This window comes from Bombina bombina, chromosome 2 (assembly GCF_027579735.1).
Source record: "Bombina bombina isolate aBomBom1 chromosome 2, aBomBom1.pri, whole genome shotgun sequence".
Classification (NCBI taxonomy): domain Eukaryota; kingdom Metazoa; phylum Chordata; class Amphibia; order Anura; family Bombinatoridae; genus Bombina; species Bombina bombina.
The window spans coordinates 726,724,159-726,750,776 of record NC_069500.1 but is presented as its reverse complement, the minus strand read 5'-3'; the positions used below and the strand labels follow the sequence as shown (position 1 = coordinate 726,750,776).

At 39.6% G+C, this 26,618-nt stretch overlaps 1 protein-coding gene across 1 annotated transcript in view; it reads right to left on the bottom strand.

Annotated features, from left to right (window-relative positions):
* The window catches only part of SLC49A3 (solute carrier family 49 member 3), a 234,869-nt gene that overhangs the window by 103,755 nt on the left and 104,496 nt on the right, over nucleotides 1–26,618 (bottom strand). Inside the window, exons 3-5 of the mRNA XM_053702739.1 lie at nucleotides 16,708–16,927; nucleotides 1,828–1,904; nucleotides 1,612–1,749 (exon numbers count right to left, since the gene is read on the bottom strand). Of these exons, the coding sequence (XP_053558714.1) occupies nucleotides 1,612–1,749; nucleotides 1,828–1,904; nucleotides 16,708–16,927 (435 nt within the window). The remainder of the gene's footprint in view (nucleotides 1–1,611; nucleotides 1,750–1,827; nucleotides 1,905–16,707; nucleotides 16,928–26,618) is intronic.

The following is a 26,618-nucleotide window of genomic DNA, read 5'->3' as shown; positions in this document are numbered from 1 at the left end:
GCCTAGGCAAAATCAACTGCGCAATAGAGGCCTGAAAATGAGGCCTCCTCCCTCTTCATTCCAGAGTGGAGGGGCCTTTCTGACTAGATTTAGGTGTCCAAATAAGTGCCAGGCCGAAATTAAACCCCAAAAGTGTTTTAAAGTCTGAAAAAACACCTTGTTTATAGTGAAAAACATGCTAAAAAGCAATCGATTTTAAAGCCCACAATAGTGTCAACCAGCATAGAGCCCTAAATATAAGCCATCATTTTATACAGAGTCTAAGAAAAAATGGCTTACCTATCCCAGAGGGAATTTCTGACAGTCTTCTAGCATTACATGGTCTTGTTAGAAAAATGACTGATCATACCTTAAGCAGATAAGCCTGCAAACTGTTCCCCCCAACTGATGTTCTCTGGTTTCAACAGTCCTGCGTGGGAACAGCAATGGATTTTAGTTACTGGTGCTAAAATCATACTCATCTTTAACAGAAATCTTCTTCATTTTCTGTTGCAGAGTAAATAGTACAAACCGGCACTATTTTAAAATAACAAACTCTTGATAGAAGAAATAAAAAACTACAACTAACACCACATACTCTTTACCACCCCCGTGGAGATGCTACTTGTACAGAGCGGCAAAGAGAATGACTGGGGGGCGGAGCTAGAGGGGGAGCTATATGGACAGCTCTGCTGTTGTGCTCTCTTTGCCACTTCCTGTAGGGAATGAGAATATCCCACAAGTAAGGATGAAGCCGTGGACCGGACACACCAATGTAGGAGAAACTAATATTTTATCACCTCTTTCACTTTTCCCTTCCTAGTACTTAGAGTAGGCAAAGAGAATGACTGGGGGGTGGAGCTAAGGAAGGAGCTATATAGATAGCTCTGCTGTGGTGCCCTTTGCCACTTCCTGTTAGCAGGAGGATAATAGCCCACAAGTAAAGGATGAATCCGTGGACTCGTCGTACCTTATAGAAGAAACTGCATTTAATGAGCTATAACTCTGGATTGCAAATTTATTTATTGAATGAATGAGTAACTTTGGGTCACTCTTGTTTGGTCTCATCTGTATGATTTTGGATTAAAAGTTGTTTTACTTTTTCTTTGCAAATCCAGTGATTGCAGTCTCTCCTTTTTGGTTTATACTGTAATATTTTTGGATCTTTCACCCTGGCAGCTGACTCTGGAAGTGAGAGTGCATATAGCCTTCACTTTGTTTTGTGTTTGTAGATATATATATATATATATATATATATATATATATACACACACACACACACATATATATATGCATACACATATATACACATGTGTATATATGTGTGTGTGAGTATATGTGTGTGTCTGTGTATGTATTCGTGTGTGTATATATGTATGTGAGTATATATGTATATGTGTGTGTGTTTGTAAGAAGGATGCAAATAGGTCCTAAATATATCTGGCTATTTGATCACCTTGTTCTGCACTTCCAACATGGCTACAAGACCAGAAAAAAAAAAAAATCGGTCTTTCTTATTCAAAACACATATACAGTATGATGGCATTGCCTGCAATACACACTAGAGTAACAAGTCACAAGGACCCCAGCATAAACTTCCTTTTAGTTTGCAGTACCGTCAGCAATACTTACCTGCCATACACCGGAACAAAAAGGCTCGGATGTAGATTTACGGGCACTTGCTGAAGGTGGTGACGGAGGAGCTTTGTCACATACTCCAAAAGTAGCCAGGGTACAGGCAAGTACTGCAGGAAGCGAGTACAGACCAATCTGCCAATAGAGATATGCACACATTTGTACTGTACTTATTTCAAGGACTGTTTTAAATACTAATATTTGGTCACTCACTATTTTTGGTACATCCTTAGCCACTTTCACGACTGTTGGTGATAATACGTTCGCCAGAAGGATTCCTAGAGGATTTGCTTGATAAAAATAAAAGATAAAAAACTTTTTCATGGAGATGCCTGATATATAAGATAGTAAGGAAACTTTATAAGAAAACATGAAAAGGGTAATAATATTTTTGGAAATTAAAAGGGATAGTAAACATCTTGTAACTACAACACTTTTCTGCAATCTTCCAATAGATTAACATACTAGCAGATTTTAAAGATTATCAGAACATTTTAACACCTTGTTTCCTAGAATTGTTTTTCAATACTGAAACTCTTCCACTCCAACCACTTTATTTATTTGGAGGAGCCAATCTGGAATTGAATCTGGAGATGACAAGCTCCTGGGATTCTCTGAGCTTTCAAGTAAATATTTCTCCATGATTCATAAAGAAAAGTGTTGGGATAGGGTTGTCCAATTATTTAAAGGGATATGAAATCCAAACATTTTTGTTCATGATTCAGATACAGCATACATTTTTAAACAACTTTCCAATGTACTTCTGTTATCTAATTTGCTTTATTCTCTTGGAATCCTTTGTTGAAAAGCATACTGAGGTAGGCTATGGGGCTGGGAGCTAGGTGCTGATTGGTCGCTGCACAAATATGCCTCTTATTATTGTCTTACTTATATGTTCAGCGAACTGCCAGTCATTATTTGCCGCTCCTGCAATAAAGGATACCAAAAGAATGAAGCAAAATTTATAACAGAAGTAAATTAGAAAGGTTTATTTTTTTAAAACTGTAAGTTCTATCTGAATCCTGAAAGATACATTTTCAGTTTCTAGTCCCTTCAAATACTCCATGAAAGCAGTCAAGGGGATAAATCACTGCTGCAGATATTACAAATCAGTGATTAAAACCCATTGACTTCCAATGCATTTATGGTTACTGAAGTATTAATTCATTGCTACATGTGTATATCTACAATGTGTGTGATGTGTGCACAAATGCTATGAATACCTGTCTCCTAAATATCTGGCTTGGCTCCCAGACTTATGTAATTAGGTTTTAGTATGTGTATATAAGGAGATACTAGCATCTCTTTTTAAACAATCACTCTAATTTAAGTGGGGTCTAACAAAAGTTTCATAATCATGCAGTTTACAATTTGTGTTTAACGTCCCTTTAAACATGTTGAACAATTGAAACTAGGGCTGCACGATTAATCGCAATTTAAAAACCGTGAAAGTTAGCGATTATTTTGCTAAAAAAAAATCCTCAGATGTGGCTGTACTGCATTCATTTGTATGTGAGTTCTTGCAAACCAGCTCCATCTAGTGGTTGCTTTTAGCACACATTTGTAAAATGGCTGTTTTACTTTCACTTTCTGTTTGATCTCAGTAGCAGCCGATCAATCTATAGAAGACTAAAAGCAGAGCCCATGCAGGAGACTGAAGAGGACGGAAAGCCACTTACTTATATTTCCCCCCTAGGGATGTCTGCAGTCTGAAACTTAGGGTATGTAATCATTATGGAACCTCCCACACAATCTCCTACTCTCTGAGAAACGGCTCAAATACATAGCAGATGCAGTTAACCCCACGGCTGCCAAAAAGGCTAACGCTGCAGAACCCTCTGCTAGCTAGCTGCTGGGTTAACTGCATCTACAAAGTATTTGATATCAGCAAGGCACAGCATTTCTGAAAGAAGCAGCCCCCCACCCCTACTGCTATATGCCTGTATTGGATTCCTGGACAGAAACAGGGCTTATTTCAGTCAAGATAAAATGTTTAAAAAAAGAAGAAAGAAATGAAATATATATATATATATATATATATATATATATACACACATCTACATATATATATATATATATATATATATATATATATACACACATACATACATATGTGTGTGTGTGTGTGTGTAACTGTGTATGTGATTGTACATATATATATATATATATATATATATAAAATATATAAAACACAGAAGAGGATTGCACTCTTATACCGGACCGGGTACACATCCCATGACCCTGTAACATGCTCAGCCCTGGGTGCTCACGGGTACTCACAGGAAGCTGTGCTGTCCCCAGAGTCACAGGCAGTTAACCCCAGACAGGTCTGGGTGCAAGAACCATAGGGAAATTACAAAACAAATTAATACAACACACAGAGAAAGTCCAGCACTCACTTACAAGCTCTCAGCTAAGATTTAAAAGCAAAAATGGAAAGGTTAGTTACCGCATTTGGCCAAATGGGACAAGCCCAGGTACCACATCAAGGTCCTTTCCAATACCTGGGACCCTAAAACAGCTACGCAATGCAAGCTCTCAAATCCAAACAAACTGGAAACAAGGGAAGGGTGCACAGGCTTATGTAATCACCCTAGACATATACAAAACACAGAAGAGGATTGCACTCTCATACCGGACCGGCTACACATCCCATGACCCTGTAACATGCTCAGCCCTGGGTGCTCACGGGCACTCACAGGAAGCTGTGCTATCCCCAGAGTCACAGGTAGTTAACCCTAGACAGGTCTGGGTGCAAGAACCATAGGGAAATTACAAAACAAATTAATACAACACACAGAGAAAGTCCAGCACTCACTTACAAGCTCTCAGCTAAGATTTAAAAGCAAAAATGGAAAGGTTAGTTACCGCATTTGGCCAAATGGGACAAGCCCAGGTACCACATCAAGGTCCTTTCCAATACCTGGGACCCTAAAACAGCCACGCAATGCAAGCTCTCAAATCCAAACAAACTGGAAACAAGGGAAGGGTGCACAGGCCTATGTAATCACCCTAGACATATACAAAACACGGAAGAGGATTGCACTCTCATACCGGACCGGGTACACATCCCACATCCTGTGAGTGCCCGTGAGCACCCAGGGCTGAGCATGTTACAGGGTCATGGGATGAGTACTAGGTCCGGCATGAGAGTGCAATCCTCTTCCGTGTTTTGTATATGTCTAGGGTGATTACATAAGCCTGTGCACCCTTCCCTTGTTTCCAGTTTGTTTGGATTTGAGAGCTTGCATTGCGTGGCTGTTTTAGGGTCCTTTCCAATACCTGGTTGTCATGTTCCTTGTTCAGAGGAGAATTGCCTGGTATTTCGGGGCTGGACTGGCCTTATTTGGCAGGATCAAACTGATATACTTCAGGAAAGTTTTCCTCTGTGAAAAGCACACTGGTCTAAAAGAGGCTGCTTCCGGGTGGTAAATCGCCATAGAACTAGCTGATGAGCTGTTGTTTGTTCCTGGTAGAGCGCTTCTCTCTTTGTATGCAAATTAATATGACCCTGGGGAAGTCTCCCTATGGGTGATGGGGGAAACCAGACGAGGACTCCTTGCCCAGTGTGCTTAGAGGAATGTGGCTGTACCTCACTGACGAGGCCCATAGGAGGCCGAAACGATCGTTTGGGGTTGTCATGTTCCTTGTTCAGAGGAGAATTGCCTGGTATTTCGGGGGTTGGACTGACCTTACTTGGCGGGATCAGAGTGATATACATTAGGAAAGTTTTCCTCTGTGAAAAGTACACTGGTCTAAAAGAGGCTGCTTCCGGGTGGTAAATTGCCATAGAACTAGCTGATGAGCTGTTTGTTCCTGGTAGAGCGCTTCTCTCTTTTTATGCAAATTAATATGACCCTGGGGAAGTCTCCCTATGGGTGATGGGGGAAACCAGACGTGGACTCCTTGCCCAATTTGCTTAGAGGAATGTGGCTGCACCTCACTGACGAGGCCCATAGGAGGCTGAATTGATTGTCTGGGGTTGTCATGTTCCTTGTTCAGAGGAGAATTGCCTGGTATTTCGGGGCTGGACTGACCTTACTTGGCGGGATCAGAGTGATATACTTCAGGAAAGTTTTCCTCTGTGAAAAGCACACTGGTCTAAAAGAGTCTGCTTCCGGGGGGTAAATCGCCATAGAACTAGCTGATGAGCTGTTGTTTGCTCCTGGTAGAGCGCTTGTCTCGTTGTATGCAAATTAATATGACCCTGGGGAAGTCTCCTTATGGATGATGGGGGAAACCAGATGTGGACTCCTTACCCAGTGTGCTTAGAGGAATGTGGGTGCACCTCACTGACGAGGCCCATAGGAGGCCGAAACAATCGTCTGGGGTTGTCATGTTCCTTGTTAAGAGGAGAATTGCCTGGTATTTTGGGACTGGACTGACCTTACTTGGAGGAATCAAACTGATAAACTTCAGGAAAGTTTTCCTCTGTGAAAAGCACACTGATCTAAAAGAGGCTGCTTCCGGCTGGTAAATCCCCATAAAACTAGCTGATGTGCTGTTTGTTCCTGGTAGAGCGCTTCTCTCTTTGAATATATATATATATATATATATATATAAACACACACACACATGTGGTTTGTATTTTTATGCTCCCAGAGTGTATTGGACATTAAAAAACAAAATTTATGCTTACCTGATAAATTTCTTTCTCTTGTGGTGTATCCAGTCCACGGGTTCATCCATTACTTGTGGGATATTCTCCTTCCCAACAGGAAGTTGCAAGAGGACACCCACAGCAGAGCTGTCTATATAGCTCCTCCCCTAACCCCCACCTCCAGTCATTCGACCGAAGACAAGTTAGAAAAAGGAGAAACTATAGGGTGCAGTTGTGACTGTAGTTTTAAAAATAAAAACACCTGCCTTAAAGTGACAGGGCGGGCCGTGGACTTGATACACCACAAGAGAAAGAAATTTATCAGGTAAGCATAAATTTTGTTTTCTCTTGTAAGGTGTATCCAGTCCACGGGTTCATGCATTACTTGTGAGATACAAATACCAAAGCTTTAGGACACGGATGAAGGGAGGGACAAAGCAGGAACTTAAACGGAAGGCACCACTGCCTGTAAGACCTTTCTCCCAAAAATAGCCTCCGAAGAAGCAAAAGTATCAAATTTGTAAAATTTAGAAAAAGTATGAAGCGAAGACCAAGTCGCCGCCTTACAAATCTGTTCAACAGAGGCCTCATTCTTAAAAGCCCATGTGGAAGCTACCGCTCTAGTGGAATGAGCTGTAATTCTTTCAGGAGGCTGCTGGCCAGCAGTCTCATAAGCTAAACATATTATGCTTCTTAGCCAAAAAGAAAGAGAAGTTGCAGAAGACTTTTGGCCTCTCCTCTTTCCAGAGTAGACAACAAACAATGCAGATGTTTGACGAAACTCTTTAGTAGCTTGTAAATAGAACTTTAAAGCATGAACCACGTCAAAATTGTGTAACAGACGTTCCTTCTTTGAAGAAGGATTAGGACACAGTGACGGAACAACAATCTCCTGATTGATATTCTTATTAGAAACCACCTTAGGAAGAAACCCAGGTTTGGTACGCAAAACTACCTTATCTGCATGGAAGACCAGATAAGGGGAATCACACTGTAAGGCCGATAATTCTGAAACTCTTCGAGCCGAAGAGATAGCTACTAAGAACAAAACTTTCCAAGATAAAAGCTTGATATCTATGGAATGCAAAGGTTCAAACGGAACCCATTGAAGAACTTTAAGAACTAAATTTAAACTCCATGGCGGAGCAACAGGTTTAAACACAGGCTTGATTCTAACTAAAGCCTGACAAAAAGCCTGAACGTCTGGAACATCTGCTAGACGCTTGTGCAAAAGAATAGACAGAGCAGAAATCTGTCCCTTTAAGGAACTAGCCGATAATCCTTTTTCCAATCCTTCTTGGAGAAAAGACAATATCCTAGGAATCCTGACCTTACTCCATGAGTAACCCTTGGATTCACACCAATGAAGATATTTACCCCATATCGTAGGATATATTTTCCTGGTGACAGGCTTACGAGCCTGAATCAAGGTATTAATGACCGACTTGGAGAAACCACGTTTTGATAAAATCAAGCGTTCAATCTCCAAGCAGTCAGATGCAGAGAAATTAGATTTGGATGTTTGAAAGGACCTTGGAGTAGAAGGTCCTGCCTCAGCGGCAGAGTCCATGGTGAAAAGGATGACATGTCCACCAGATCTGCATACCAAGTCCTACGTGGCCACGCAGGTGCTATCAAAATCAATGAAGCTCTCTCCTGCTTGAACTTGGCAATCAGACGAGGGAGGAGAGGAAAAGGTGGAATCACATAAGCCAGGCTGAAGGACCAGGGCACTGCTAGAGCATCTATCAGCGCTGCCTGGGGATCCCTTGACCTGGACCCGTAACGAGGAAGTTTGGCGTTCTGACGAGATGCCATCAAATCCAGTTCTGGTTTGCCCCATAGTTGAATCAGCTGGGCAAATACCTCCGGATGGAGCTCCAACTCCCCCGGATGAAAAGTCTGCCGACTTAGAAAATCCGCCTCCCAGTTCTCTACTCCTGGGATATGGATAGCTGAGAGATAGCAAAGTGAACCTCTGCCCAAAGAATTATCTTGGAAACCTCCATCATTGCCAGGGGACTCCTTGTTCCCCCCTGATGGTTTATATAGGCTACAGTCGTGATATTGTCTGACTGAAATCTGATGAACCTGGCCGTAGCTAGTTGAGGCCAAGCCTGGAGAGCATTGAATATCGCTCTTAGTTCCAGAATGTTTATCGGAAGGAGGACTTCTTCCTGAGTCTACGAACCCTGAGCCTTCAGGGAGTTCCAGACTGTGCCCCAGCCCAGAAGGATGGCATCTGTCGTCACTATAGTCCACTCTGGCCTGCGGAAACTCATTCCCCTGGACAGATGGACCCGAGATAACCACCAGAGAAGAGAATCCCTGGTCTCTTGATCGATCGAGGAGACAAATCTGTGTAGTTCCCATCCCACTGATTGAGCATGCAAAGTTGCAGTGGTCTGAGATGAAGGCGGGCAAATGAAACTATGTCCATTGCTGCTATCATTAGGCCGATCATTTCCATACACTGAGCCACTGACGGCCGAGAAGTGCAATGAAGAACACGGCAGGAAGTTAGAAGCTTTGATATCCTGACCTCTGTCAGAAAAATTTTAATTTCTACTGAATCTATCAGAGTTCCTAGGAAGGAAACTCTTGTGAGGGGGGAGAGAGAACTCTTTTCTCTGTTCACCTTCCACCCATGAGACCTTAGAAAGGCCAGAACAATGTCCGTATGGGACTTGGCGATTTGAAAAGTCGACGCCTGGATCAGGATGTCGTCTAGGTAAGGAGCCACCGCTATGCCCTACGGCCTTAGAACCGCCAGTAGGGACCCTAGAACCTTCGTAAAGATTCTTGGCGCCGTGGCTAATCCGAAGGGAAGAGTCACAAACTGGTAATGCCTGTCTAGGAAGGCGAACCTGAGAAACTGATGATGATCTCTGTGGATCGGAATGTGGAGATAAGCATCCTTTAAGTCCACGGTAGTCATATATTGACCCTCCTGGATCATAGGGAGGATGGTTCGGATTGTCTCCATCTTGAAAGATGGGACCCTGAGAAATTTGTTTAGAATCTTGAGATCCAAGATTGGTCTGAACGTTCCCTCTTTTTTGGGAACTATAAACAGGTTTGAATAGAAATCCTGCCCCTGTTCCTCCCTTGGAACTGGGTGGATCACTCCCATAACCAGTAAGTCTTGAACGCAACGTAAGAATGCCTCTCTCTTTATCTGGTTTGCAGATAGTTGTGAGAGATGAAATCTCCAATTTGGAGATGAACCTTTGAATTCTTGAAGATATCCCTGGGAAACAATCTCTAATGCCCAGGGATCCTGGACGTCTCTTGCCCAAGCCTGAGCGAAGAGAGAAAGTCTGCCCCCTACTAGATCCGGTCCCGGATCGGGGGCTACTCCTTCATGCTGTCTTAGAGGCAGCAGCAGGTTTTTTGGCCTGCTTTCCCTTGTTCCAAGCCTGGCTAGGTCTCCAGACTGGTTTGGACTGGGCTAAATTTCTCTCTTGCTTTGCATTAGAGGAAGCTGAAGCTGCGCCACTCTTGAAGTTTCGAAAGTTATTCTGTTTGGTCCTTAATTTATTGGACCTATCCTGAGGAAGGGCGTGACCTTTTCCTCCAGTAATATCAGAAATGATCTCCTTCAGTCCAGGCCCGAATAGGGTCTGCCCTTTGAAGGGGATGTTGAGAAGCTTAGACTTTGAAGTAACGTCTGCTGACCAGGACTTAAGCCATAGTGCCCTATGCGCCAGAATGGCAAAACCTGAATTCTTAGCCGCTTGGTTAAATGGAAAAGGGCGTCAGAAATAAAGGAATTAGCTAACTTAAGAGCTTTAATCCTGTCTAAAATATCATCCAACGGGGTCTCCACCTGTAGAGCCTCCTCAAGAGACTCGAACCAGAAAGCCGCTGCAGCAGTGACTGGGGCAATGCATGCAAGAGGCTGGAGAATAAAACCTTGTCTTAAGGAGACCCTCCAATTTTTTATCCATAGGATCTAGGAAAGCACAACTGTCCTCGACGGGGATAGTTGTACGCTTAGCTAGGGTAGAAACTGCTCCCTCCACCTTAGGGACCGTCTGCCACGAGTCCCGTATTGCAGCATCTATGGGAAACATCTTTTTAAAAGCAGGAGGGGGAGAGAACGGCACACCTGGTCTATCCCATTCCTTAGTAATAATTTCCGAAAACCTCTTAGGGACTGGAAAAACATCAGTGTAAACAGGCACTGCAAAGTATTTGTCCATTTTACACAATTTCTCTGGGACTACAATGGGGTCACAGTCATCCAGAGTCGCTAAAACCTCCCTGAGCAACAAGCGGATGTGTTCAAGCTTAAATTTAAATGCTGTCATTTCAGAGTCAGACTGAAGTAACGCCTTCCCTGAATCTGAAATGTCACCCACAGATAGAAGCTCTCCTGCTTTGGCTTTTGAATATTGTGAGGGTATATCGGACACAGGTATTAAAGCGTCAGAAAGCTCTGTATTTGTTCTAGCCCCAGAGCTGTCTCGCTTTCCTTGTAACCCTGGCAGCTTGGACAATACCTCTGTGAGGGTATTAGTCATAACTGCCGCCATGTCCTGTAAGGTAAAAGAATTAGACGCGCTAGATGTACTTGGCGTCACTTGAGCGGGAGTTATGGGTTCTGACACATGGGGAGAGCTAGATGGAATAATCTCCCTCTTTTCAGTCAGAGACTGCTCTGGAGATAAATCTTTAAGTGCCATAATATGGTCTTTATAGTTTATAGAAATTTCAGTACATTTGGTACACATTCTAAGAGAGGGTTCCACAATGGCTTCTAAACATATTGAACAAGGATTTTCCTCAATGTCAAACATGTTTAACAGACTAGTAATGAGACAAGCAAGCTTGGAAAACCCTTTAATAAATGTAAAACAGCAATTAAACAAAAACGTTACTGTGCCTTTAAGAGAAAAAACTAGCACTTAAACTGCAAAACAGTGTTAAAATGTAGTAAATTCTTCGACATTTTTACAGTGTGTGTAAAAGACTAAAGCAACATTGCACCCACTTGCAAATAGATGATTAACCCCTTAGCCCCCAAACCGGATTTAAAAAACGTTAACTACCGGTAAAAAACAAACAGTTAAACACCTTGCCTCAGCTCTGCTGAGGCTCCTACCTGCCCTCAAATACGATTTAGGGAAGAAATAAACCCTCTATAATGGTCCTCAGATGCCAGAGGACTCCGCTAGGGAAGCTGGATGTCTCAGTCTGAATTAAAACTGCGCATCTAGAGCTTGAAAATAGGCCCCTCCCACCATGTACTGGATGTCAGAAGGGCCTTAAGAAAATACTCCTAGGAGTATCTGACTAGCCATGTGGAAACTAGGCCCCATATAAAGACTTATCTCCCTCAGAGAAAAAACGTCCTATTTATGTATACATGCAAACGTTTTGTCACTAAGTAATATGAGTATGAACATAAGTATTACCCTGTTTTGTAAGCATGATCCCAGTCGCTGTTAAATCACTGCATCAGGCTTACTTCCAATACATAAGGCTCTGTCAGCATTTTCTAGAACTTATTTCATCTCTCTAGAAATAAATATACTGAACATACCTCAAAGCAGGTAAACTACAGACCGTTCCCCCAACTGAAGTTTTTCCCATACTCTTCAGTTATGTGTGAGAACAGCAATGGACCTTAGTTACAAACCGCTAAGATCATTAACCTCCAGGCAGAATTCTTCATCTAATTTCTGCCTGAGAGTAAAACAGTACAACGCAGGTATCGTTTAAAAATAAACTCTTGATTGAAGGTAAAACTACACTAAGTCACCACATATCTCTTGATGCTTCCTATCTTGTCGAGTTGCAAGAGAATGACTGGGGGTGGGGGTTAGGGGAGGAGCTATATAGACAGCTCTGCTGTGGGTGTCCTCTTGCAACTTCCTGTTGGGAAGGAGAATATCCCACAAGTAATGGATGAACCCGTGGACTGGATACACCTTACAAGAGAAAACATGTACTGTACATTAAAAGGACAGTAAAGTAAAAAAAAAAAAAAACTTTCATGATTTAAATAGGGCATGTAATTTTAAACAACTTTCCAATTTACTTTTATTATCAATTTGCTTTGTTCTCTTGGTATTCTTAGTTGAAAGCTAAATCTAGCAGGTTCATATGCTAATTTCTTAGGCCTTGAAGACTGCCTCTAATCTAAAAGCATTTTGACAGTTTTTCACCACTAGAGGGCGTTAGTTCATGTGTTTCATATAGATAACATTGAGCTCAAGCATGTGAAGCTCTTAGGAGTCAGCACTGATTGGCTAAAAATGCAAGTCAGTCAAAAGAACTAAAATAAGGGGGCAGTTTGCAGAGGCATAGATACAAGGTAATCACAGAGGTAAAAAGTAAATTATTATAACTGTGTTGGTTATGCAAAATTGGGGAATGGGTAATAAAGGGATTATCTACCTTTTTAAACAAAAACAATTCTGGTGTTTACTGTCCCTTTAAGATTCTGTAGTGTTAAATAAACTTTTTATTTAAAAATTAAGGTGTTATAGTAATTTTTAAGAAAATTTGCAATTAAATCGCAATTGCATTTTCTTTTTTTTAAAACGCAATTCCCCCCCCATATCGCCCAGCCCTAATAGAATCTAATACTGTACAGCAGTAGCAGTTCTTCCTATTAATGCTCATTGGTTACTAGTAGGGCTGCATGATTAATCGCATATGCGATTTAAAACCGTTATTAATTGCCGCAATTTAAAAAACGCAAGAGTTCGCAATTTTTTGCTAAAAAAAAAATCCTCAGATGTGGCTGTACTGCATTAATTTGTATGTGATTTCTTGCAAAGCAGCTCCATCTAGTGGTTGCTTTTAGCACACATTTGTAAATTGGTTGTTTTACTTTCACTTTCTGTTTGTGATCTCAGTAGCAGCCAATGCCAGCCATCAATCTATAGAAGTCTAAAAGCAGAGCCCATGCAGGAGAGTGAAGAGAAGGCAAAGCCACTTACTTATATTTCCCCCTAGGGATGTCTGAAGTCTGAAACTTAGGATATGTAATCATTATGGAACCTCCCACACAATCTCCTGCTCTCTGAGAAATGGCTCAAATACAGAGCAGATGCAGTTAACCCCACGGCTGCCTAAAAGGCTAAAACTGTAGTCCCCTCTGCTAGGTAGCTGCTGGGTTAACTGCATCTACAATGTATTTGATATCAGAAAGGCACAGCATTTCTGAAAGGAGCAGCCCCCCACCCCTACTGCTATATGCCTCTATTGGATTCCTGCACAGGAGCAGGGCTCATTATCAGTCAAGATAAAATGTTTTCTCTGTAAACAAACCTAAATAACAATGTTAAAAGAAAAAAGTTGAGCTTAGAACAGCTAAAATCGTTTAGTATGAACATCTTCATAAAATTAGTAATACAAGATATTTAATACACATTTAATAAAATTAATATATATATATATATATATATAAAACCACCAGTGGTCTAAAACAATCACATATCCATAAAAAATCCCATAAAACACAAAGATTAAGAACAATAAAGTGGGGGGAACTTCCAGGTGGCGGCCATGACTGGTCGAAAGAATTGCAGCTCCTTCAACTCCAGCCACAAATCTGTGTAAAATCCACTCTCAACTACCTTATTGACTTTGCATAGCGAACAAGGCTTCATAACATAGCAAGCTCTATATCGGCATAATACTCCTTTTGGATTTGAGGCCGCAATATTTCAAAGGTTGCGGCCTACCATCTTTACCCCCCGGCAGGATGCTAGTTAGCCCTGTCGTTAGGAAGCAATGATATCCCGCAATACACTGCATATACTTGGATATACCTTCCTTAATAAGACGCACTGTATGATTATAAAGTGCCATCCCCCTAATTCCTGACTATTCTACTATTGCACATTTGACATGGAGTTTCCCTTGAGCTTTTTAGATGAACTGCGCAGCTTACTCGCTTCTCACCATGCTGCTTTGGCGGACAACCTCTACACAGGGGCCAGTCGCAACGGAATCTGCTCAACCCAATCACCCATACAACCTACATACTTTGAAAGGGAGGGCAGGAGTGGTACCGCTTTGGGGCCCCAGCGTCCACACCCTGCCCTCAAAACAACAGGAGATCGAGAACTCGGATTCACAGAAATAGTGGCACGGCCAGGAGCGACAAGGGAGACAGAGGAGGTGACCACCTTACAGAGTATTACTAGACCGCTCAAGCTCTGCACTATCATCCGAGAGGTACTTTGGTCTGCGGTGCCGCTGAATACAGGAGATGAAGGGCGCAGCTTCTCAAAGTTTACATACCAGACCCAAGATTGTAACACTGGAGTTCAAGGACCTCACACTGGACTTCCTCCGCTAACCTTGCCAACATCATGTGTGTTCCTTCTAGGTGCGAAACGACCGCAACAAGCTATGATGGAGATTTCCCTGCTTCTTTACTATGTGGGACTCCGGTGCCTGTCATTATCGGCTGTAACCACAAGTCAGGCAAGGTGCTCATACTTGCGCATTTCACTATAAAAAAAGACTCCCTTGCCTTCACAGTGGGACTCCGGTAGTGTACTCTCAGGGGTAAAGATGAAGCTTTACTGGACTTAGTTACATACAGAAGAGGGGTAATTATGGGGTTACTTTGAATCACCATCTTGGCTCTTAGCTTCCTGCAGGCACACTATTGAATTAACAGTTATTGCTTTTCAGTTCATAGTATGCAGGCCGTTCAAAGCTTGCATAATAGCATAAAGACTGCTTTCAACCTCTATATGGGCCACATACCATTTGGACACCTAACATTTCCACTAGGATTGTAATGTTCTGTACATGAGATGTGTATTTATGCATTGCCTTGAAGTTTTCACTATATACCCTGTCTTGATGCTCTCCTGACAGGAGACTTTATAAGATCTTAAAATTACATAGTATTCACGCATGTCAATACATATTATATAATAACCCTTATAGCAACTTTAGGAAACTACTGGCCGTCCCACAGATTGCAAATAAATACTTAAACCACTACCTTGTTTCTTGTCGGATGACCCGGTATACCTCACCACTTGTTTTTAATTTTGCTGTGGTTGCACTCATGCACTGGTATCCATAGGTCTTTGACACTGTTAGCCTTCCCGTGTTTCTTCCTTGGGTCACACTTTCTGCTTCTTATGTTGTCTACACGTTTCAGCCACAGCTGGCCTTTATCAAGACATCTTGATAAAGGCCAGCTGTGGCTGAAATGCGTAGAAGACACGACTCTACCCAGGAGAAGCAGAGCGCTCTGCAAGTATCATAAATACATCAGATCTATTCTGGATAAAAGTCTTTGAAATTTGCACGCTAAAGACCACACCGGATTGGAAGATAAGACGCTCATGTGACCGGTACTGTAGAAGCGGAAGCGTGATCCGAGGAAGAAACACGGGAAGGCTAACAGCATCAAAGACCTATGGATACCAGCGCATAAGTGCAACCACAGCAAAATAAAAACAAGTGGTGAGGTATACCGGGTCATCCGACAAGAAACAAGGTAGTGGCTTAAAGGGACATTAAACCCAAAAATGTTCTTTCATGATTCAGACAGAGAATACAATTTTAAACAATATTCCAATTTACTTCTGTTATCTACTTTGTTTCATTCTTGAGATATCCTTTGTTGAAGAAATAGCAATGCACATGGGTCAGCCAATCACACAAGGCATCTATGTGCAGCCACCAATCAGCAGCTACTGAGCCTATCTAGATATGCTTTTCAGGAAAGAATATCAAGAGAATGGAGCAAATTAGATAATAGAAGTATATTAGAAAGTTGTTTAAAATTGTATTCTCTATATGAATCATGAGGGAAAAAAATTGGGTGTAATGTCCTTTTAAGTGTTTATTTGCAATCCGTGGGACGGCCAGTAGTTCCCTAAAGTTGCTATAAGGGTTATTTTTGAATACCACCTAAGTGAATATACAGAACTTTGGAAATAAGAGATTGACTCTATATTTGGGACTTCTGAGACGACACTTTATTGTTCTTAATCTTTGTGTTTTATGGGATTTTTTATGGATATGTGATTGTTTTAGACCACCGGTGGTTATATATATTAATTTTATTAAATGTGTATTAAATATCATCTTGTACTAATTTTATGAAGATGTTGCTACTAAACAATTTTAGCTGTTCTTAGCACACATTTTTTCTTTTAACATTGGTTACTAGGTACAAAAGCAAAGTGTTATATCAGCCAATGAGTACAAGTAGTAAATATACAACTAATAAAGCTGTTTTATTTTTAAATAAAATTTAAACACCTTTAACTTCACTATTTTTCTGGCAAATACGAATGTTAAATACTGCAGTCGTATGAATTGTAGTTTTTTTTATTTCAATGCCCCTATTTAATCTATCTTTTTCTCTATGTCATGCCCAATGGCATCCACTTGTCACAACAAAACATTGCTATAATACCTAAGACTGTAGAAGATGAGATCTCCAAGCAATATTAGTGTAGTGAGATTTTATGCTCTTATACATATACTGTATCACTTACACATAGAAGCAATCATGTTTGCTGTTGCTCTTTGATGATCAGGGAACCATACGGCAGCAAGTTTGGCAGGAACAAATAGAATTAGTGGCTGTGCAATAGCACAAATACATTGTCCTACAAATATGTATATAGCTCCAACTCCTCCTGTGTTCAAGAAAGTGATGATAGATAAACAGCGTATAACACTCCCAATCATATTTAGCCAAGAACTTAAAAGGATCTGAAAAGCAAAATGATTGTAATTAGCATTACTCAAACATTTTAATATTAATATACATAGAAAACCAAAGAAGCACTTTTTATATTGGGTACGGTTGTATTCCAAAACAATATTCTGAAATCCAAACCTCAACCCTTTTCCGGTATGCATGTGTAGGTATAATATATGTGTACGTATAATGTATGTGTACGTATAATGTATGTGTACGTATAATGTGTGTGTTTACATATAATGTATGTGTATTAGGGCTGCACGATTAATCGCGGATGCAGTTTTAAACCGCGATTAATCGCAGCGGTTTTAAAACCGCGAGAGTACGCAATTTAAAAAAAAAAATCCTCAGATTGTCCTGAAAACAGAGGCGGAGAGGGAGGATGATTGGCAGACCAGTTTGCGGCCATGGGCGGACCTGAGAATGCCCACGAAACGGCCATTTTGGAAGAGATTGAAGAGTGTGTGGGAGTCATCTGGGAGTAGTGTGGGGGTGGTCAAGCAGTGGTGTGGCGGTGGGACAGCTCAAAGTTGTGAGCAATAAAGTGAGTACTGTACAAATACTTTATAGTGCCTTAATGACTTTTTTTTTTTTTTTTTACTTCTTTTGTGGTTTGTATTTTTATGCTCCAAGAGTGCATTGGACATTGAAAAACATGTACAGTAAGATTCTGTAGTGTACTGTTAAATAAAGGGACTTTATACTATCTATGTTACCACAGCACAGGTAGCACTAGCTAATTTTATTTTAACTATTTTGTGGTTTGTATTTTTATGCTCCAAGAGTGTATTGGACTTTGAGAAACATGTACAGTAAGATTCTGTAGTGTTAAATAAAGTTTTATTAAAAAATGAAGGTGTTATAGTAATTTTTAATAAAATCGCGATTAAATTGCAATTGCTGGGTTTTTTAAAAAAAAATCGCGATTTTTTTGTGTTTGTATAATGTGTGTGTTCGTATAATGTGTGTGTGTACATATAATGTGTGTGTGTGTACGTATAATGTGTGTGTGTGTGTACAATGTGTGTTTGTACGTATAATGTGTGTGTGTACGTATGTGTGTGTACGTATGTGTGTGTACGTATAATGTGTGTGTTTGTACGTATAATGTGTGTGTGTACGTATAATGTGTGTGTGTGTGTGTACAATGTGTGTGTGTGTGCACGTATAATGTGTTTATGTGTACGGATAATGTGTGGGTGTACGTATAATGTGTGTGTGTACGAATAATGTGTGTGTGTACATGTGTGTGTACATACGTATAATGTGTTTGTACGTATAATGTGTGTGTGTGTGTATGTATAATGTGTGTGTACGTATAATGTGTGTGTGTGCACGTATAATGCGTGTGTACGTATAATGTGTGTGTGTACGTATAATGTGTGTGTGTACGTATAATGTGCGTGTACGTATAATGTGTGTGTACGTATAATGTGCATGTACGTATAATGTGTGTGTACGTATAATGTGTGTGTACGTATAATGTGTGTGTGTACGTATAATGTGTGTGTACGTATAATGTGTGTGTGTACGTATGTGTGTGTACGTATAATGTGTGTGTGTACGTATGTGTGTGTACGTATAATGTGTGTGTGTACGTATGTGTGTGTACGTATAATGTGTGTGTGTACGTATGTGTGTGTACGTATAATGTGTGTGTGTGTGTACGTATAATGTGTGTGTGTGTGTGTGTGTACGTATATTATTATTATTATCAGGTATTTGTAGAGCGCCAACAGATTATGCAGCGCTGATGTGTGTGTACGTATAATGTGTGTGTGTGTATGTATAATGTGTGTGTGTGTACGTATAAAATGTGTGTGAATACGTATAACGTGTGTGTACGTATAAAGTGTGTGTGTACACGTATAATGTGTGTGTGTAAGTATAATGTGTGTGTACATCTAAAGTGTGTGTGTGTATGTATAAAGTGTGTGTACGTATAAAGTGAGTGTGTGTGTACGTATAAAGTGAGTGTGTACGTATAAAGTGTGTGTGTGTGTATGTATAAAGTGTGTGTACGTATAAAGTGTGTGTGTGTGTACGTATAATGTGTGTGTGTACGTATAATGTATGTGTGTGTACGTATAGTGTGTGTACGTATAATGTGTGTGTACGTATAATGTGTGTGTGTACGTATAATGTGTGTGTGTGCGTATAAATAATGTGTGTGTGTGTACGTATAAAGTGTGCGTACGTATAATGTGTGTGTGTACGTATAATGTGTGTGTGTACGTATAAAGTGTGTGTACGTATAATGTGTGTGTACGTATAATGTGTGTGTGTGCGTATAAATAATGTGTGTGTGTGTACGTATAAAGTGTGTGTACGTATAATGTGTGTGTGTGCGTATAAATAATGTGTGTGTGTGTACGTATAAAGTGTGTGTGAATACGTATAACGTGTGTGTACGTATAAAGTGTGTGTGTACACGTATAATGTGTGTGTGTAAGTATAATGTGTGTGTACATCTAAAGTGTGTGTGTGTATGTATAAAGTGTGTGTACGTATAAAGTGAGTGTGTGTGTATGTATAAAGTGTGTGTGTGTGTATGTATAAAGTGTGTGTACGTATAAAGTGTGTGTGTGTACGTATAATGTGTGTGTACGTATAATGTATGTGTGTGTACATATAATGTATGTGTGTGTACGTATAGTGTGTGTACGTATAATGTGTGTGTACGTATAATGTGTGTGTGTACGTATAATGTGTGTGTGTACGTATAATGTGTGTGTGTGTGTGCGTATAAATAATGTGTGTGTGTACGTATAAAGTGTGCGTACGTATAATGTGTGTGTGTGTACGTATAATGTGTGTGTACGTATAATGTGTGTGTGTGCGTATAAATAATGTGTGTGTGTGTACGTATAAAGTGTGTGTACGTATAATGTGTGTGTGTGCGTATGTGTGTGTGTGCACGTATAAAGTGTGTGTACGTATAATGTGTGTGTGTGCGTATAAATAATGTGTGTGTGTGTGTACGTATAAAGTGTGTGTACGTATAATGTGTGTGTGTGTACGTATGTGTGTGTGTACGTATAATGTGTGTGTGTACGTATAATGTGTGTGTGCGTATAATGTGTGTGTGTGCACGTATAAAGTGTGTGTACGTATAATGTGTGTGTGTGCGTATAAATAATGTGTGTGTGTACGTATAAAGTGTGTGTACGTATAATGTGTGTGTGTACGTATAATGTGTGTGTGTACGTATAATGTGTGTGTGTGTACGTATAGTGTGTGTGTGTACGTATAATGTGTGTGTGTGTACGTATAAAGTGTGTGTGTACACGTATAATGTGTGTGTGTGTACGTATAATGTGTGTGTGTGTACGAATAATGTGTGTGTGTATGTATAAAGTGTGTGTACGTATAAAGTGTGTGTGTGTACGTATAATGTGTGTGTACGTATAATGTATGTGTGTGTACGTATAGTGTGTGTACGTATAATGTGTGTGTACGTATAATGTGTGTGTGTACGTATAATGTGTGTGTGTACGTATAATGTGTGTGTGTACGTATAATGTGTGTGTGTGCGTATAAATAATGTGTGTGTGTACGTATAATGTGTGTGTGTACGTATAAAGTGTGTGTGTGTGTACGTATAAAGTGTGTGTGTGTACGTATAATGTGTGTGTGTGTACGTGTACAAAGTGTGTGTGTGTACGTATAAAGTGTGTGTGTACATATAGTGTGTGTGTACATATAGTGTGTGTGTACATATAGTGTGTGTGTACATATAGTGTGTGTACGTATAAAGTGTGTGTACGTATAAAGTGTGTGTACGTATAAAGTGTGTGTGTACATATAATGTGTGTGTACGTATAAAGTGTGTGTACGTATAAAGTGTGTGTGTGTACGTATAAAGTGTGTGTGTGTACGTATAATGTGTATGTACGTATAAAGTGTGTGTACGTATAAAGTGTGTGTACGTATAAAGTGTGTGTGTGTACGTATAAAGTGTGTGTGTGTGTACAATGTGTGTTTGTACGTATAATGTGTGTGTGTGTACGTACGTGTGTGTACGTATAATGTGTGTGTTTGTACGTATAATGTGTGTGTGTGTGTACAATGTGTGTGTGTGTGTGTACGTGTGTACAATGTGTGTGTGTGTGTGTGCACGTATAATGTGTTTGTGTGTACGTATAATGTGTGTGTGTACGTATAATGTGTGTGTGTACATATGTGTGTGTACATACGTATAATGTGTTTGTACGTATAATGTGTGTGTATGTATAATGTGTGTGTACGTATAATGTGTGTGTGTGCGTATAAATAATGTGTGTGTGTGTACGTATAAAGTGTGTGTGTATACGTATAAAGTGTGTGTGTGTATGTATAAAGTGTGTGTGCGTACGTATAAAGTGTGTGTGTGTGTATGTATAAAGTGTGTGTGTGTACGTATAAAGTGTGTGTACGTATAATGTGTGTGTGTACGTATAAAGTGTATGTGTGTGTACGTATAAAGTGTGTGTACGTATAAAGTGTGTGTGTATGTATAAAGTGTGTGTACGTATAAAGTGTATGTGTGTGTACGTATAAAGTGTGTGTACGTATAAAGTGTGTGTGTATGTATAAAGTGTGTGTGTGTGTGTACGTATAAAGTGTGTGTATGTATAAAGTGTGTGTACGTATAAAGTGTGTGTACGTATAAAGTGTGTGTGTGTGCACGTATAAAGTGTGTGTACGTATAAAGTGTGTGTACGTATAAAGTGTGTGTACGTATAAAGTGTGTGTGTGTGTGTACGTATAAAGTGTGTGAGTGTACGTATAAAGTGTATGTGTGTACGTATAATGTGTGTGTACGTATAAAGTGTGTGTGTGTACATATAATGTGTGTGTGTGTGTACAAAGTGTGTGTGTACAAAGTGTGTGTGTGTACGCATAAAGTGTGTGTGTGTACGTATAAAGTGTGTTACGTATAAAGTGTGTGTACGTATAAAGTGTGTGTGTACGTATAATGTGTGTGTACGTATAATGTGTGTGTACGTATAATGTGTGTGTACGTATAATGTGTGTGTACGTATAAAGTGTGTGTACGTATAAAGTGTGTCTACGTATAAAGTTTGTGTGTGTACGTATAAAGTGTGTGTGTGTATGTATAATGTGTATGTACGTATAAAGTGTGTGTACGTATAAAGTGTGTGTGTGTACGTATAAAGTGTGTGTGTGTGTACAATGTGTGTTTGTACGTATAATGTATGTGTGTGTACGTATGTGTGTGTACGTATAATGTGTGTGTTTGTACGTATAATGTGTGTGTGTGTGTACAATGTGTGTGTGTATGTGTGTACAATGTGTGTGTGTGCACGTATAATGTGTTTGTGTGTACGTATAATGTGTGTGTGTACGTATAATGTGTGTGTGTACATATGTGTGTGTACATATGTATAATGTGTTTGTACGTATAATGTGTGTGTGTGTATGTATAATGTGTGTGTACGTATAATGTGTGTGTGTGCGTATAAATAATGTGTGTGTGTGTACGTATAAAGTGTGTGTACGTATAATGTGTGTGTGTGCGTATAAATAATGTGTGTGTGTGTACGTATAAAGTGTGTGTACGTATAATGTGTGTGTACGTATAATGTGTGTGTGTGTGCGTATGTGTGTGTGTACGTATAATGTGTGTGTGTACGTATAAAGTGTGTGTACACGTATAATGTGTGTGTGTGTGTGTGCGTATAATGTGTGTGTGTATACGTATAAAGTGTGTGTGTGTATGTATAAAGTGTGTGTGCGTACGTATAAAGTGTGTGTGTGTGTGTATGTATAAAGTGTGTGTGTGTACGTATAAAGTGTGTGTACGTATAATGTGTGTGTGTACGTATAAAGTGTGTGTGTGTACGTATAAAGTGTGTGTACGTATAAAGTGTGTGTACGTATAAAGTGTGTGTACGTATAAAGTGTGTGTACGTATAAAGTGTGTGTACGTATAAAGTGTGTGTGTGTGTAAGTATAAAGTGTGTTTATGTATAAAGTGTGTGTACGTATAAAGTGTGTGTACGTATGTACGTATAAAGTGTGTGAGTGTACGTATAAAGTGTGTGTTTGTACGTATAATGTGTGTGTACGTATAAAGTGTGTGTGTGTACGTATAATGTGTGTGTACGTATAAAGTGTGTGTGTGTACGTATAAAGTGTGTGTACGTATAAAGTGTGTGTATGTATAAAGTGTGTGTGTATGTATAAAGTGTGTGTGTGTGTGTGTGTGTGTACGTATAAAGTGTGTGTATGTATAAAGTGTGTGTACGTATAATGTGTGTGTGTGTACGTATAAAGTGTGTGTGTGTGTACGTATAAAGTGTGTGTACGTATAAAGTGTGTGTGTGTGTACGTATAAAGTGTGTGTGTGTACGTATAATGTGTATGTACGTATAAAGTGTGTGTGTGTACGTATAAAGTGTGTGTGTACATATGTGTGTGTACGTATAAAGTGTGTGTACGTATAAAGTGTGTGTGTGCGTACGTATAATGTGTGTGTACGTATAAAGTGTGTGTACGTATAAAGTGTGTGTACGTATAAAGTGTATGTGTACATATAATGTGCATGTACGTATAAAGTGTGTGTGTATACAATGTGTGTTTGTATGTATAATGTGTGTGTGTACGTATGTGTGTGTACGTATGTGTGTGTACGTATGTGTGTGTACGTATAATGTGTGTGTGTACGTATAATGTGTGTGTGTACGTATAATGTGTGTCTGTACGTATAATGTGTGTGTGTGTGTGCACGTATAATGTGTTTGTGTGTACGTATAATGTGTGTGTGTACGTAGAATGTGTGTGTGTACATATGTGTGTGTACGTATAAAGTGTGTGTACGTATAAAGTGTGTGTGTGCGTACGTATAATGTGTGTGTACGTATAAAGTGTGTGTACGTATAAAGTGTGTGTACGTATAAAGTGTGTGTACGTATAAAGTGTATGTGTACATATAATGTGCATGTACGTATAAAGTGTGTGTGTATACAATGTGTGTTTGTATGTATAATGTGTGTGTGTACGTATGTGTGTGTACGTATGTGTGTGTACGTATGTGTGTGTACGTATAATGTGTGTGTTTGTACGTATAATGTGTGTGTGTACGTATAATGTGTGTGTGTACGTATAATGTGTGTGTGTACGTATAATGTGTGTGTGTGTGTGTGCACGTATAATGTGTTTGTGTGTACGTATAATGTGTGTGTGTACGTAGAATGTGTGTGTGTACATATGTGTGTGTACATACGTATAATGTGTTTGTACGTATAATGTGTGTGTGTATGTATAATGTGTGTGTACGTATAATGTGTGTGTGTACGTATAATGTGTGTGTACACGTATAATGTGCGTGTACGTATAATGTGTGTGTACGTATAATGTGTGTGTGTACGTATGTGTGTGTACGTATAATGTGTGTGTGTGTACGTATAATGTGTGTGTGTGTGTGTACGTATATTATTATTATTATCAGGTATTTGTAGAGCGCCAACAGATTCCGCAGCGCTGATGTGTGTGTACGTATAATGTGTGTGTGTGTATGTATAATGTGTGTGTGTACGTATAAAGTGTGTGTGAATATGTATAACGTGTGTACGTATAAAGTATGTGTGTACACGTATAATGTGTGTGTGTGTACGTATAATGTGTGTGTACATCTAAAGTGTGTGTGTGTATGTATAAAGTGTGTGTACGTATAAAGTGTGTGTGTGTGTGTACGTATAAAGTGTGTGTGTGTACGTATAATGTGTGTGTACGTATAAAGTGTGTGTACGTATAATGTATGTGTGTGTACGTATATTGTGTGTACGTATAATGTGTGTGTACGTATAATGTGTGTGTACGTATAATGTGTGTGTACGTATAATGTGTGTGTACGTATAATGTGTGTGTACGTATAATGTGTGTGTACGTATAATGTGTGTGTACGTATAATGTGTGTGTCTGCGTATAAATAATGTGTGTGTGTGTACGTATAAAGTGTGTGTACGTATAATGTGTGTGTGTGTACGTATAAAGTGTGTGTACGTATAAAGTGTGTGTACGTATAATGTGTGTGTGTGTACGTATAAAGTGTGTGTACGTATAAAGTGTGTGTACGTATAATGTGTGTGTGTGTACGTATAATGTGTGTGTACGTATAATGTGTGTGAACGTATAATGTGTGTGTGTACGTATAAAGTGTGTGTACGTATAATGTGTGTGTGTGTACGTATGTGTGTGTGTACGTATAATGTGTGTGTGTACGTATAAAGTGTGTGTGTACACGTATAATGTGTGTGTGTGTACGTATAATATGTGTGTGTGTATGTATAAAGTGTGTGTGTGTATGTATAAAGTGTGTGTGTGCGTACGTATAAAGTGTGTGTGTGTGTGTATGTATAAAGTGTGTGTGTACGTATAAAGTGTATGTGTGTGTACACGTATAAAGTGTGTGTGTGTGTGTACGTATAAAGTGTGTGTGTACGTATAAAGTGTGTGTACGTATAAAGTGTGTGTACGTATAAAGTGTGTGTACGTATAAAGTGTGTGTATGTATAAAGTGTGTGTGTATGTATAAAGTGTGTGTACGTATAAAGTGTTTGTACGTATAAAGTGTGTGTGTGTGTGTACGTATAAAGTGTGTGTATGTATAAAGTGTGTGTACGTATAAAGTGTGTGTACGTATAAAGTGTGTGTACGTATAATGTGTGTGTGTACTTATAAAGTGTATGTGTGTGTACGTATAAAGTGTGTGTGTGTGTACGTATAAAGTGTGTGTGTGTGTACGTATAAAGTGTGTGTACGTATAAAGTGTGTGTACGTATAAAGTGTGTGTACGTATAAAGTGTGTGTATGTATAAAGTGTGTGTATGTATAAAGTGTGTGTACGTATAAAGTGTGTGTGTGTGTGTACGTATAAAGTGTGTGTACGTATAAAGTGTGTGTACGTATAAAGTGTGTGTGTGTGTGTACGTATAAAGTGTGTGAGTGTACGTATAAAGTGTGTGTTTGTACGTATAATGTGTGTGTACGTATAAAGTGTGTGTGTGTACGTATAATGTGTGTGTACGTATAAAGTGTGTGTATGTATAAAGTGTGTGTATGTATAAAGTGTGTGTGTATGTATAAAGTGTGTGTGTATGTATAAAGTGTGTGTACGTATAAAGTGTGTGTGTGTGTGTGTGTGTGTACGTATAAAGTGTGTGTATGTATAAAGTGTGTGTACGTATACTGTGTGTGTACGTATAAAGTGTGTGTGTGTACGTATAAAGTGTGTGTGTGTACGTATAATGTGTATGTACGTATAAAGTGTGTGTACGTATAAAGTGTGTGTGTGTACGTATAAAGTGTGTGTGTGCATATGTGTGTGTACGTATAAAGTGTGTGTACGTATAAAGTGTGTGTACGTATAAAGTGTGTGTGTGCGTACGTATAATGTGTGTGTACGTATAAAGTGTATGTGTACATATAATGTGCGTGTACGTATAAAGTGTGTGTGTATACAATGTGTGTTTGTACGTATAATGTGTGTGTGTACGTATGTGTGTGTACGTATGTGTGTGTACGTATAATGTGTGTGTTTGTACGTATAATGTGTGTGTGTACGTATAATGTGTGTGTGTACGTATAATGTGTGTGTGTACGTATAATGTGTGTGTGTACGTATAATGTGTGTGTGTACGTATAATGTGTGTGTGTGCACGTATAATGTGTTTGTGTGTACGTATAATGTGTGTG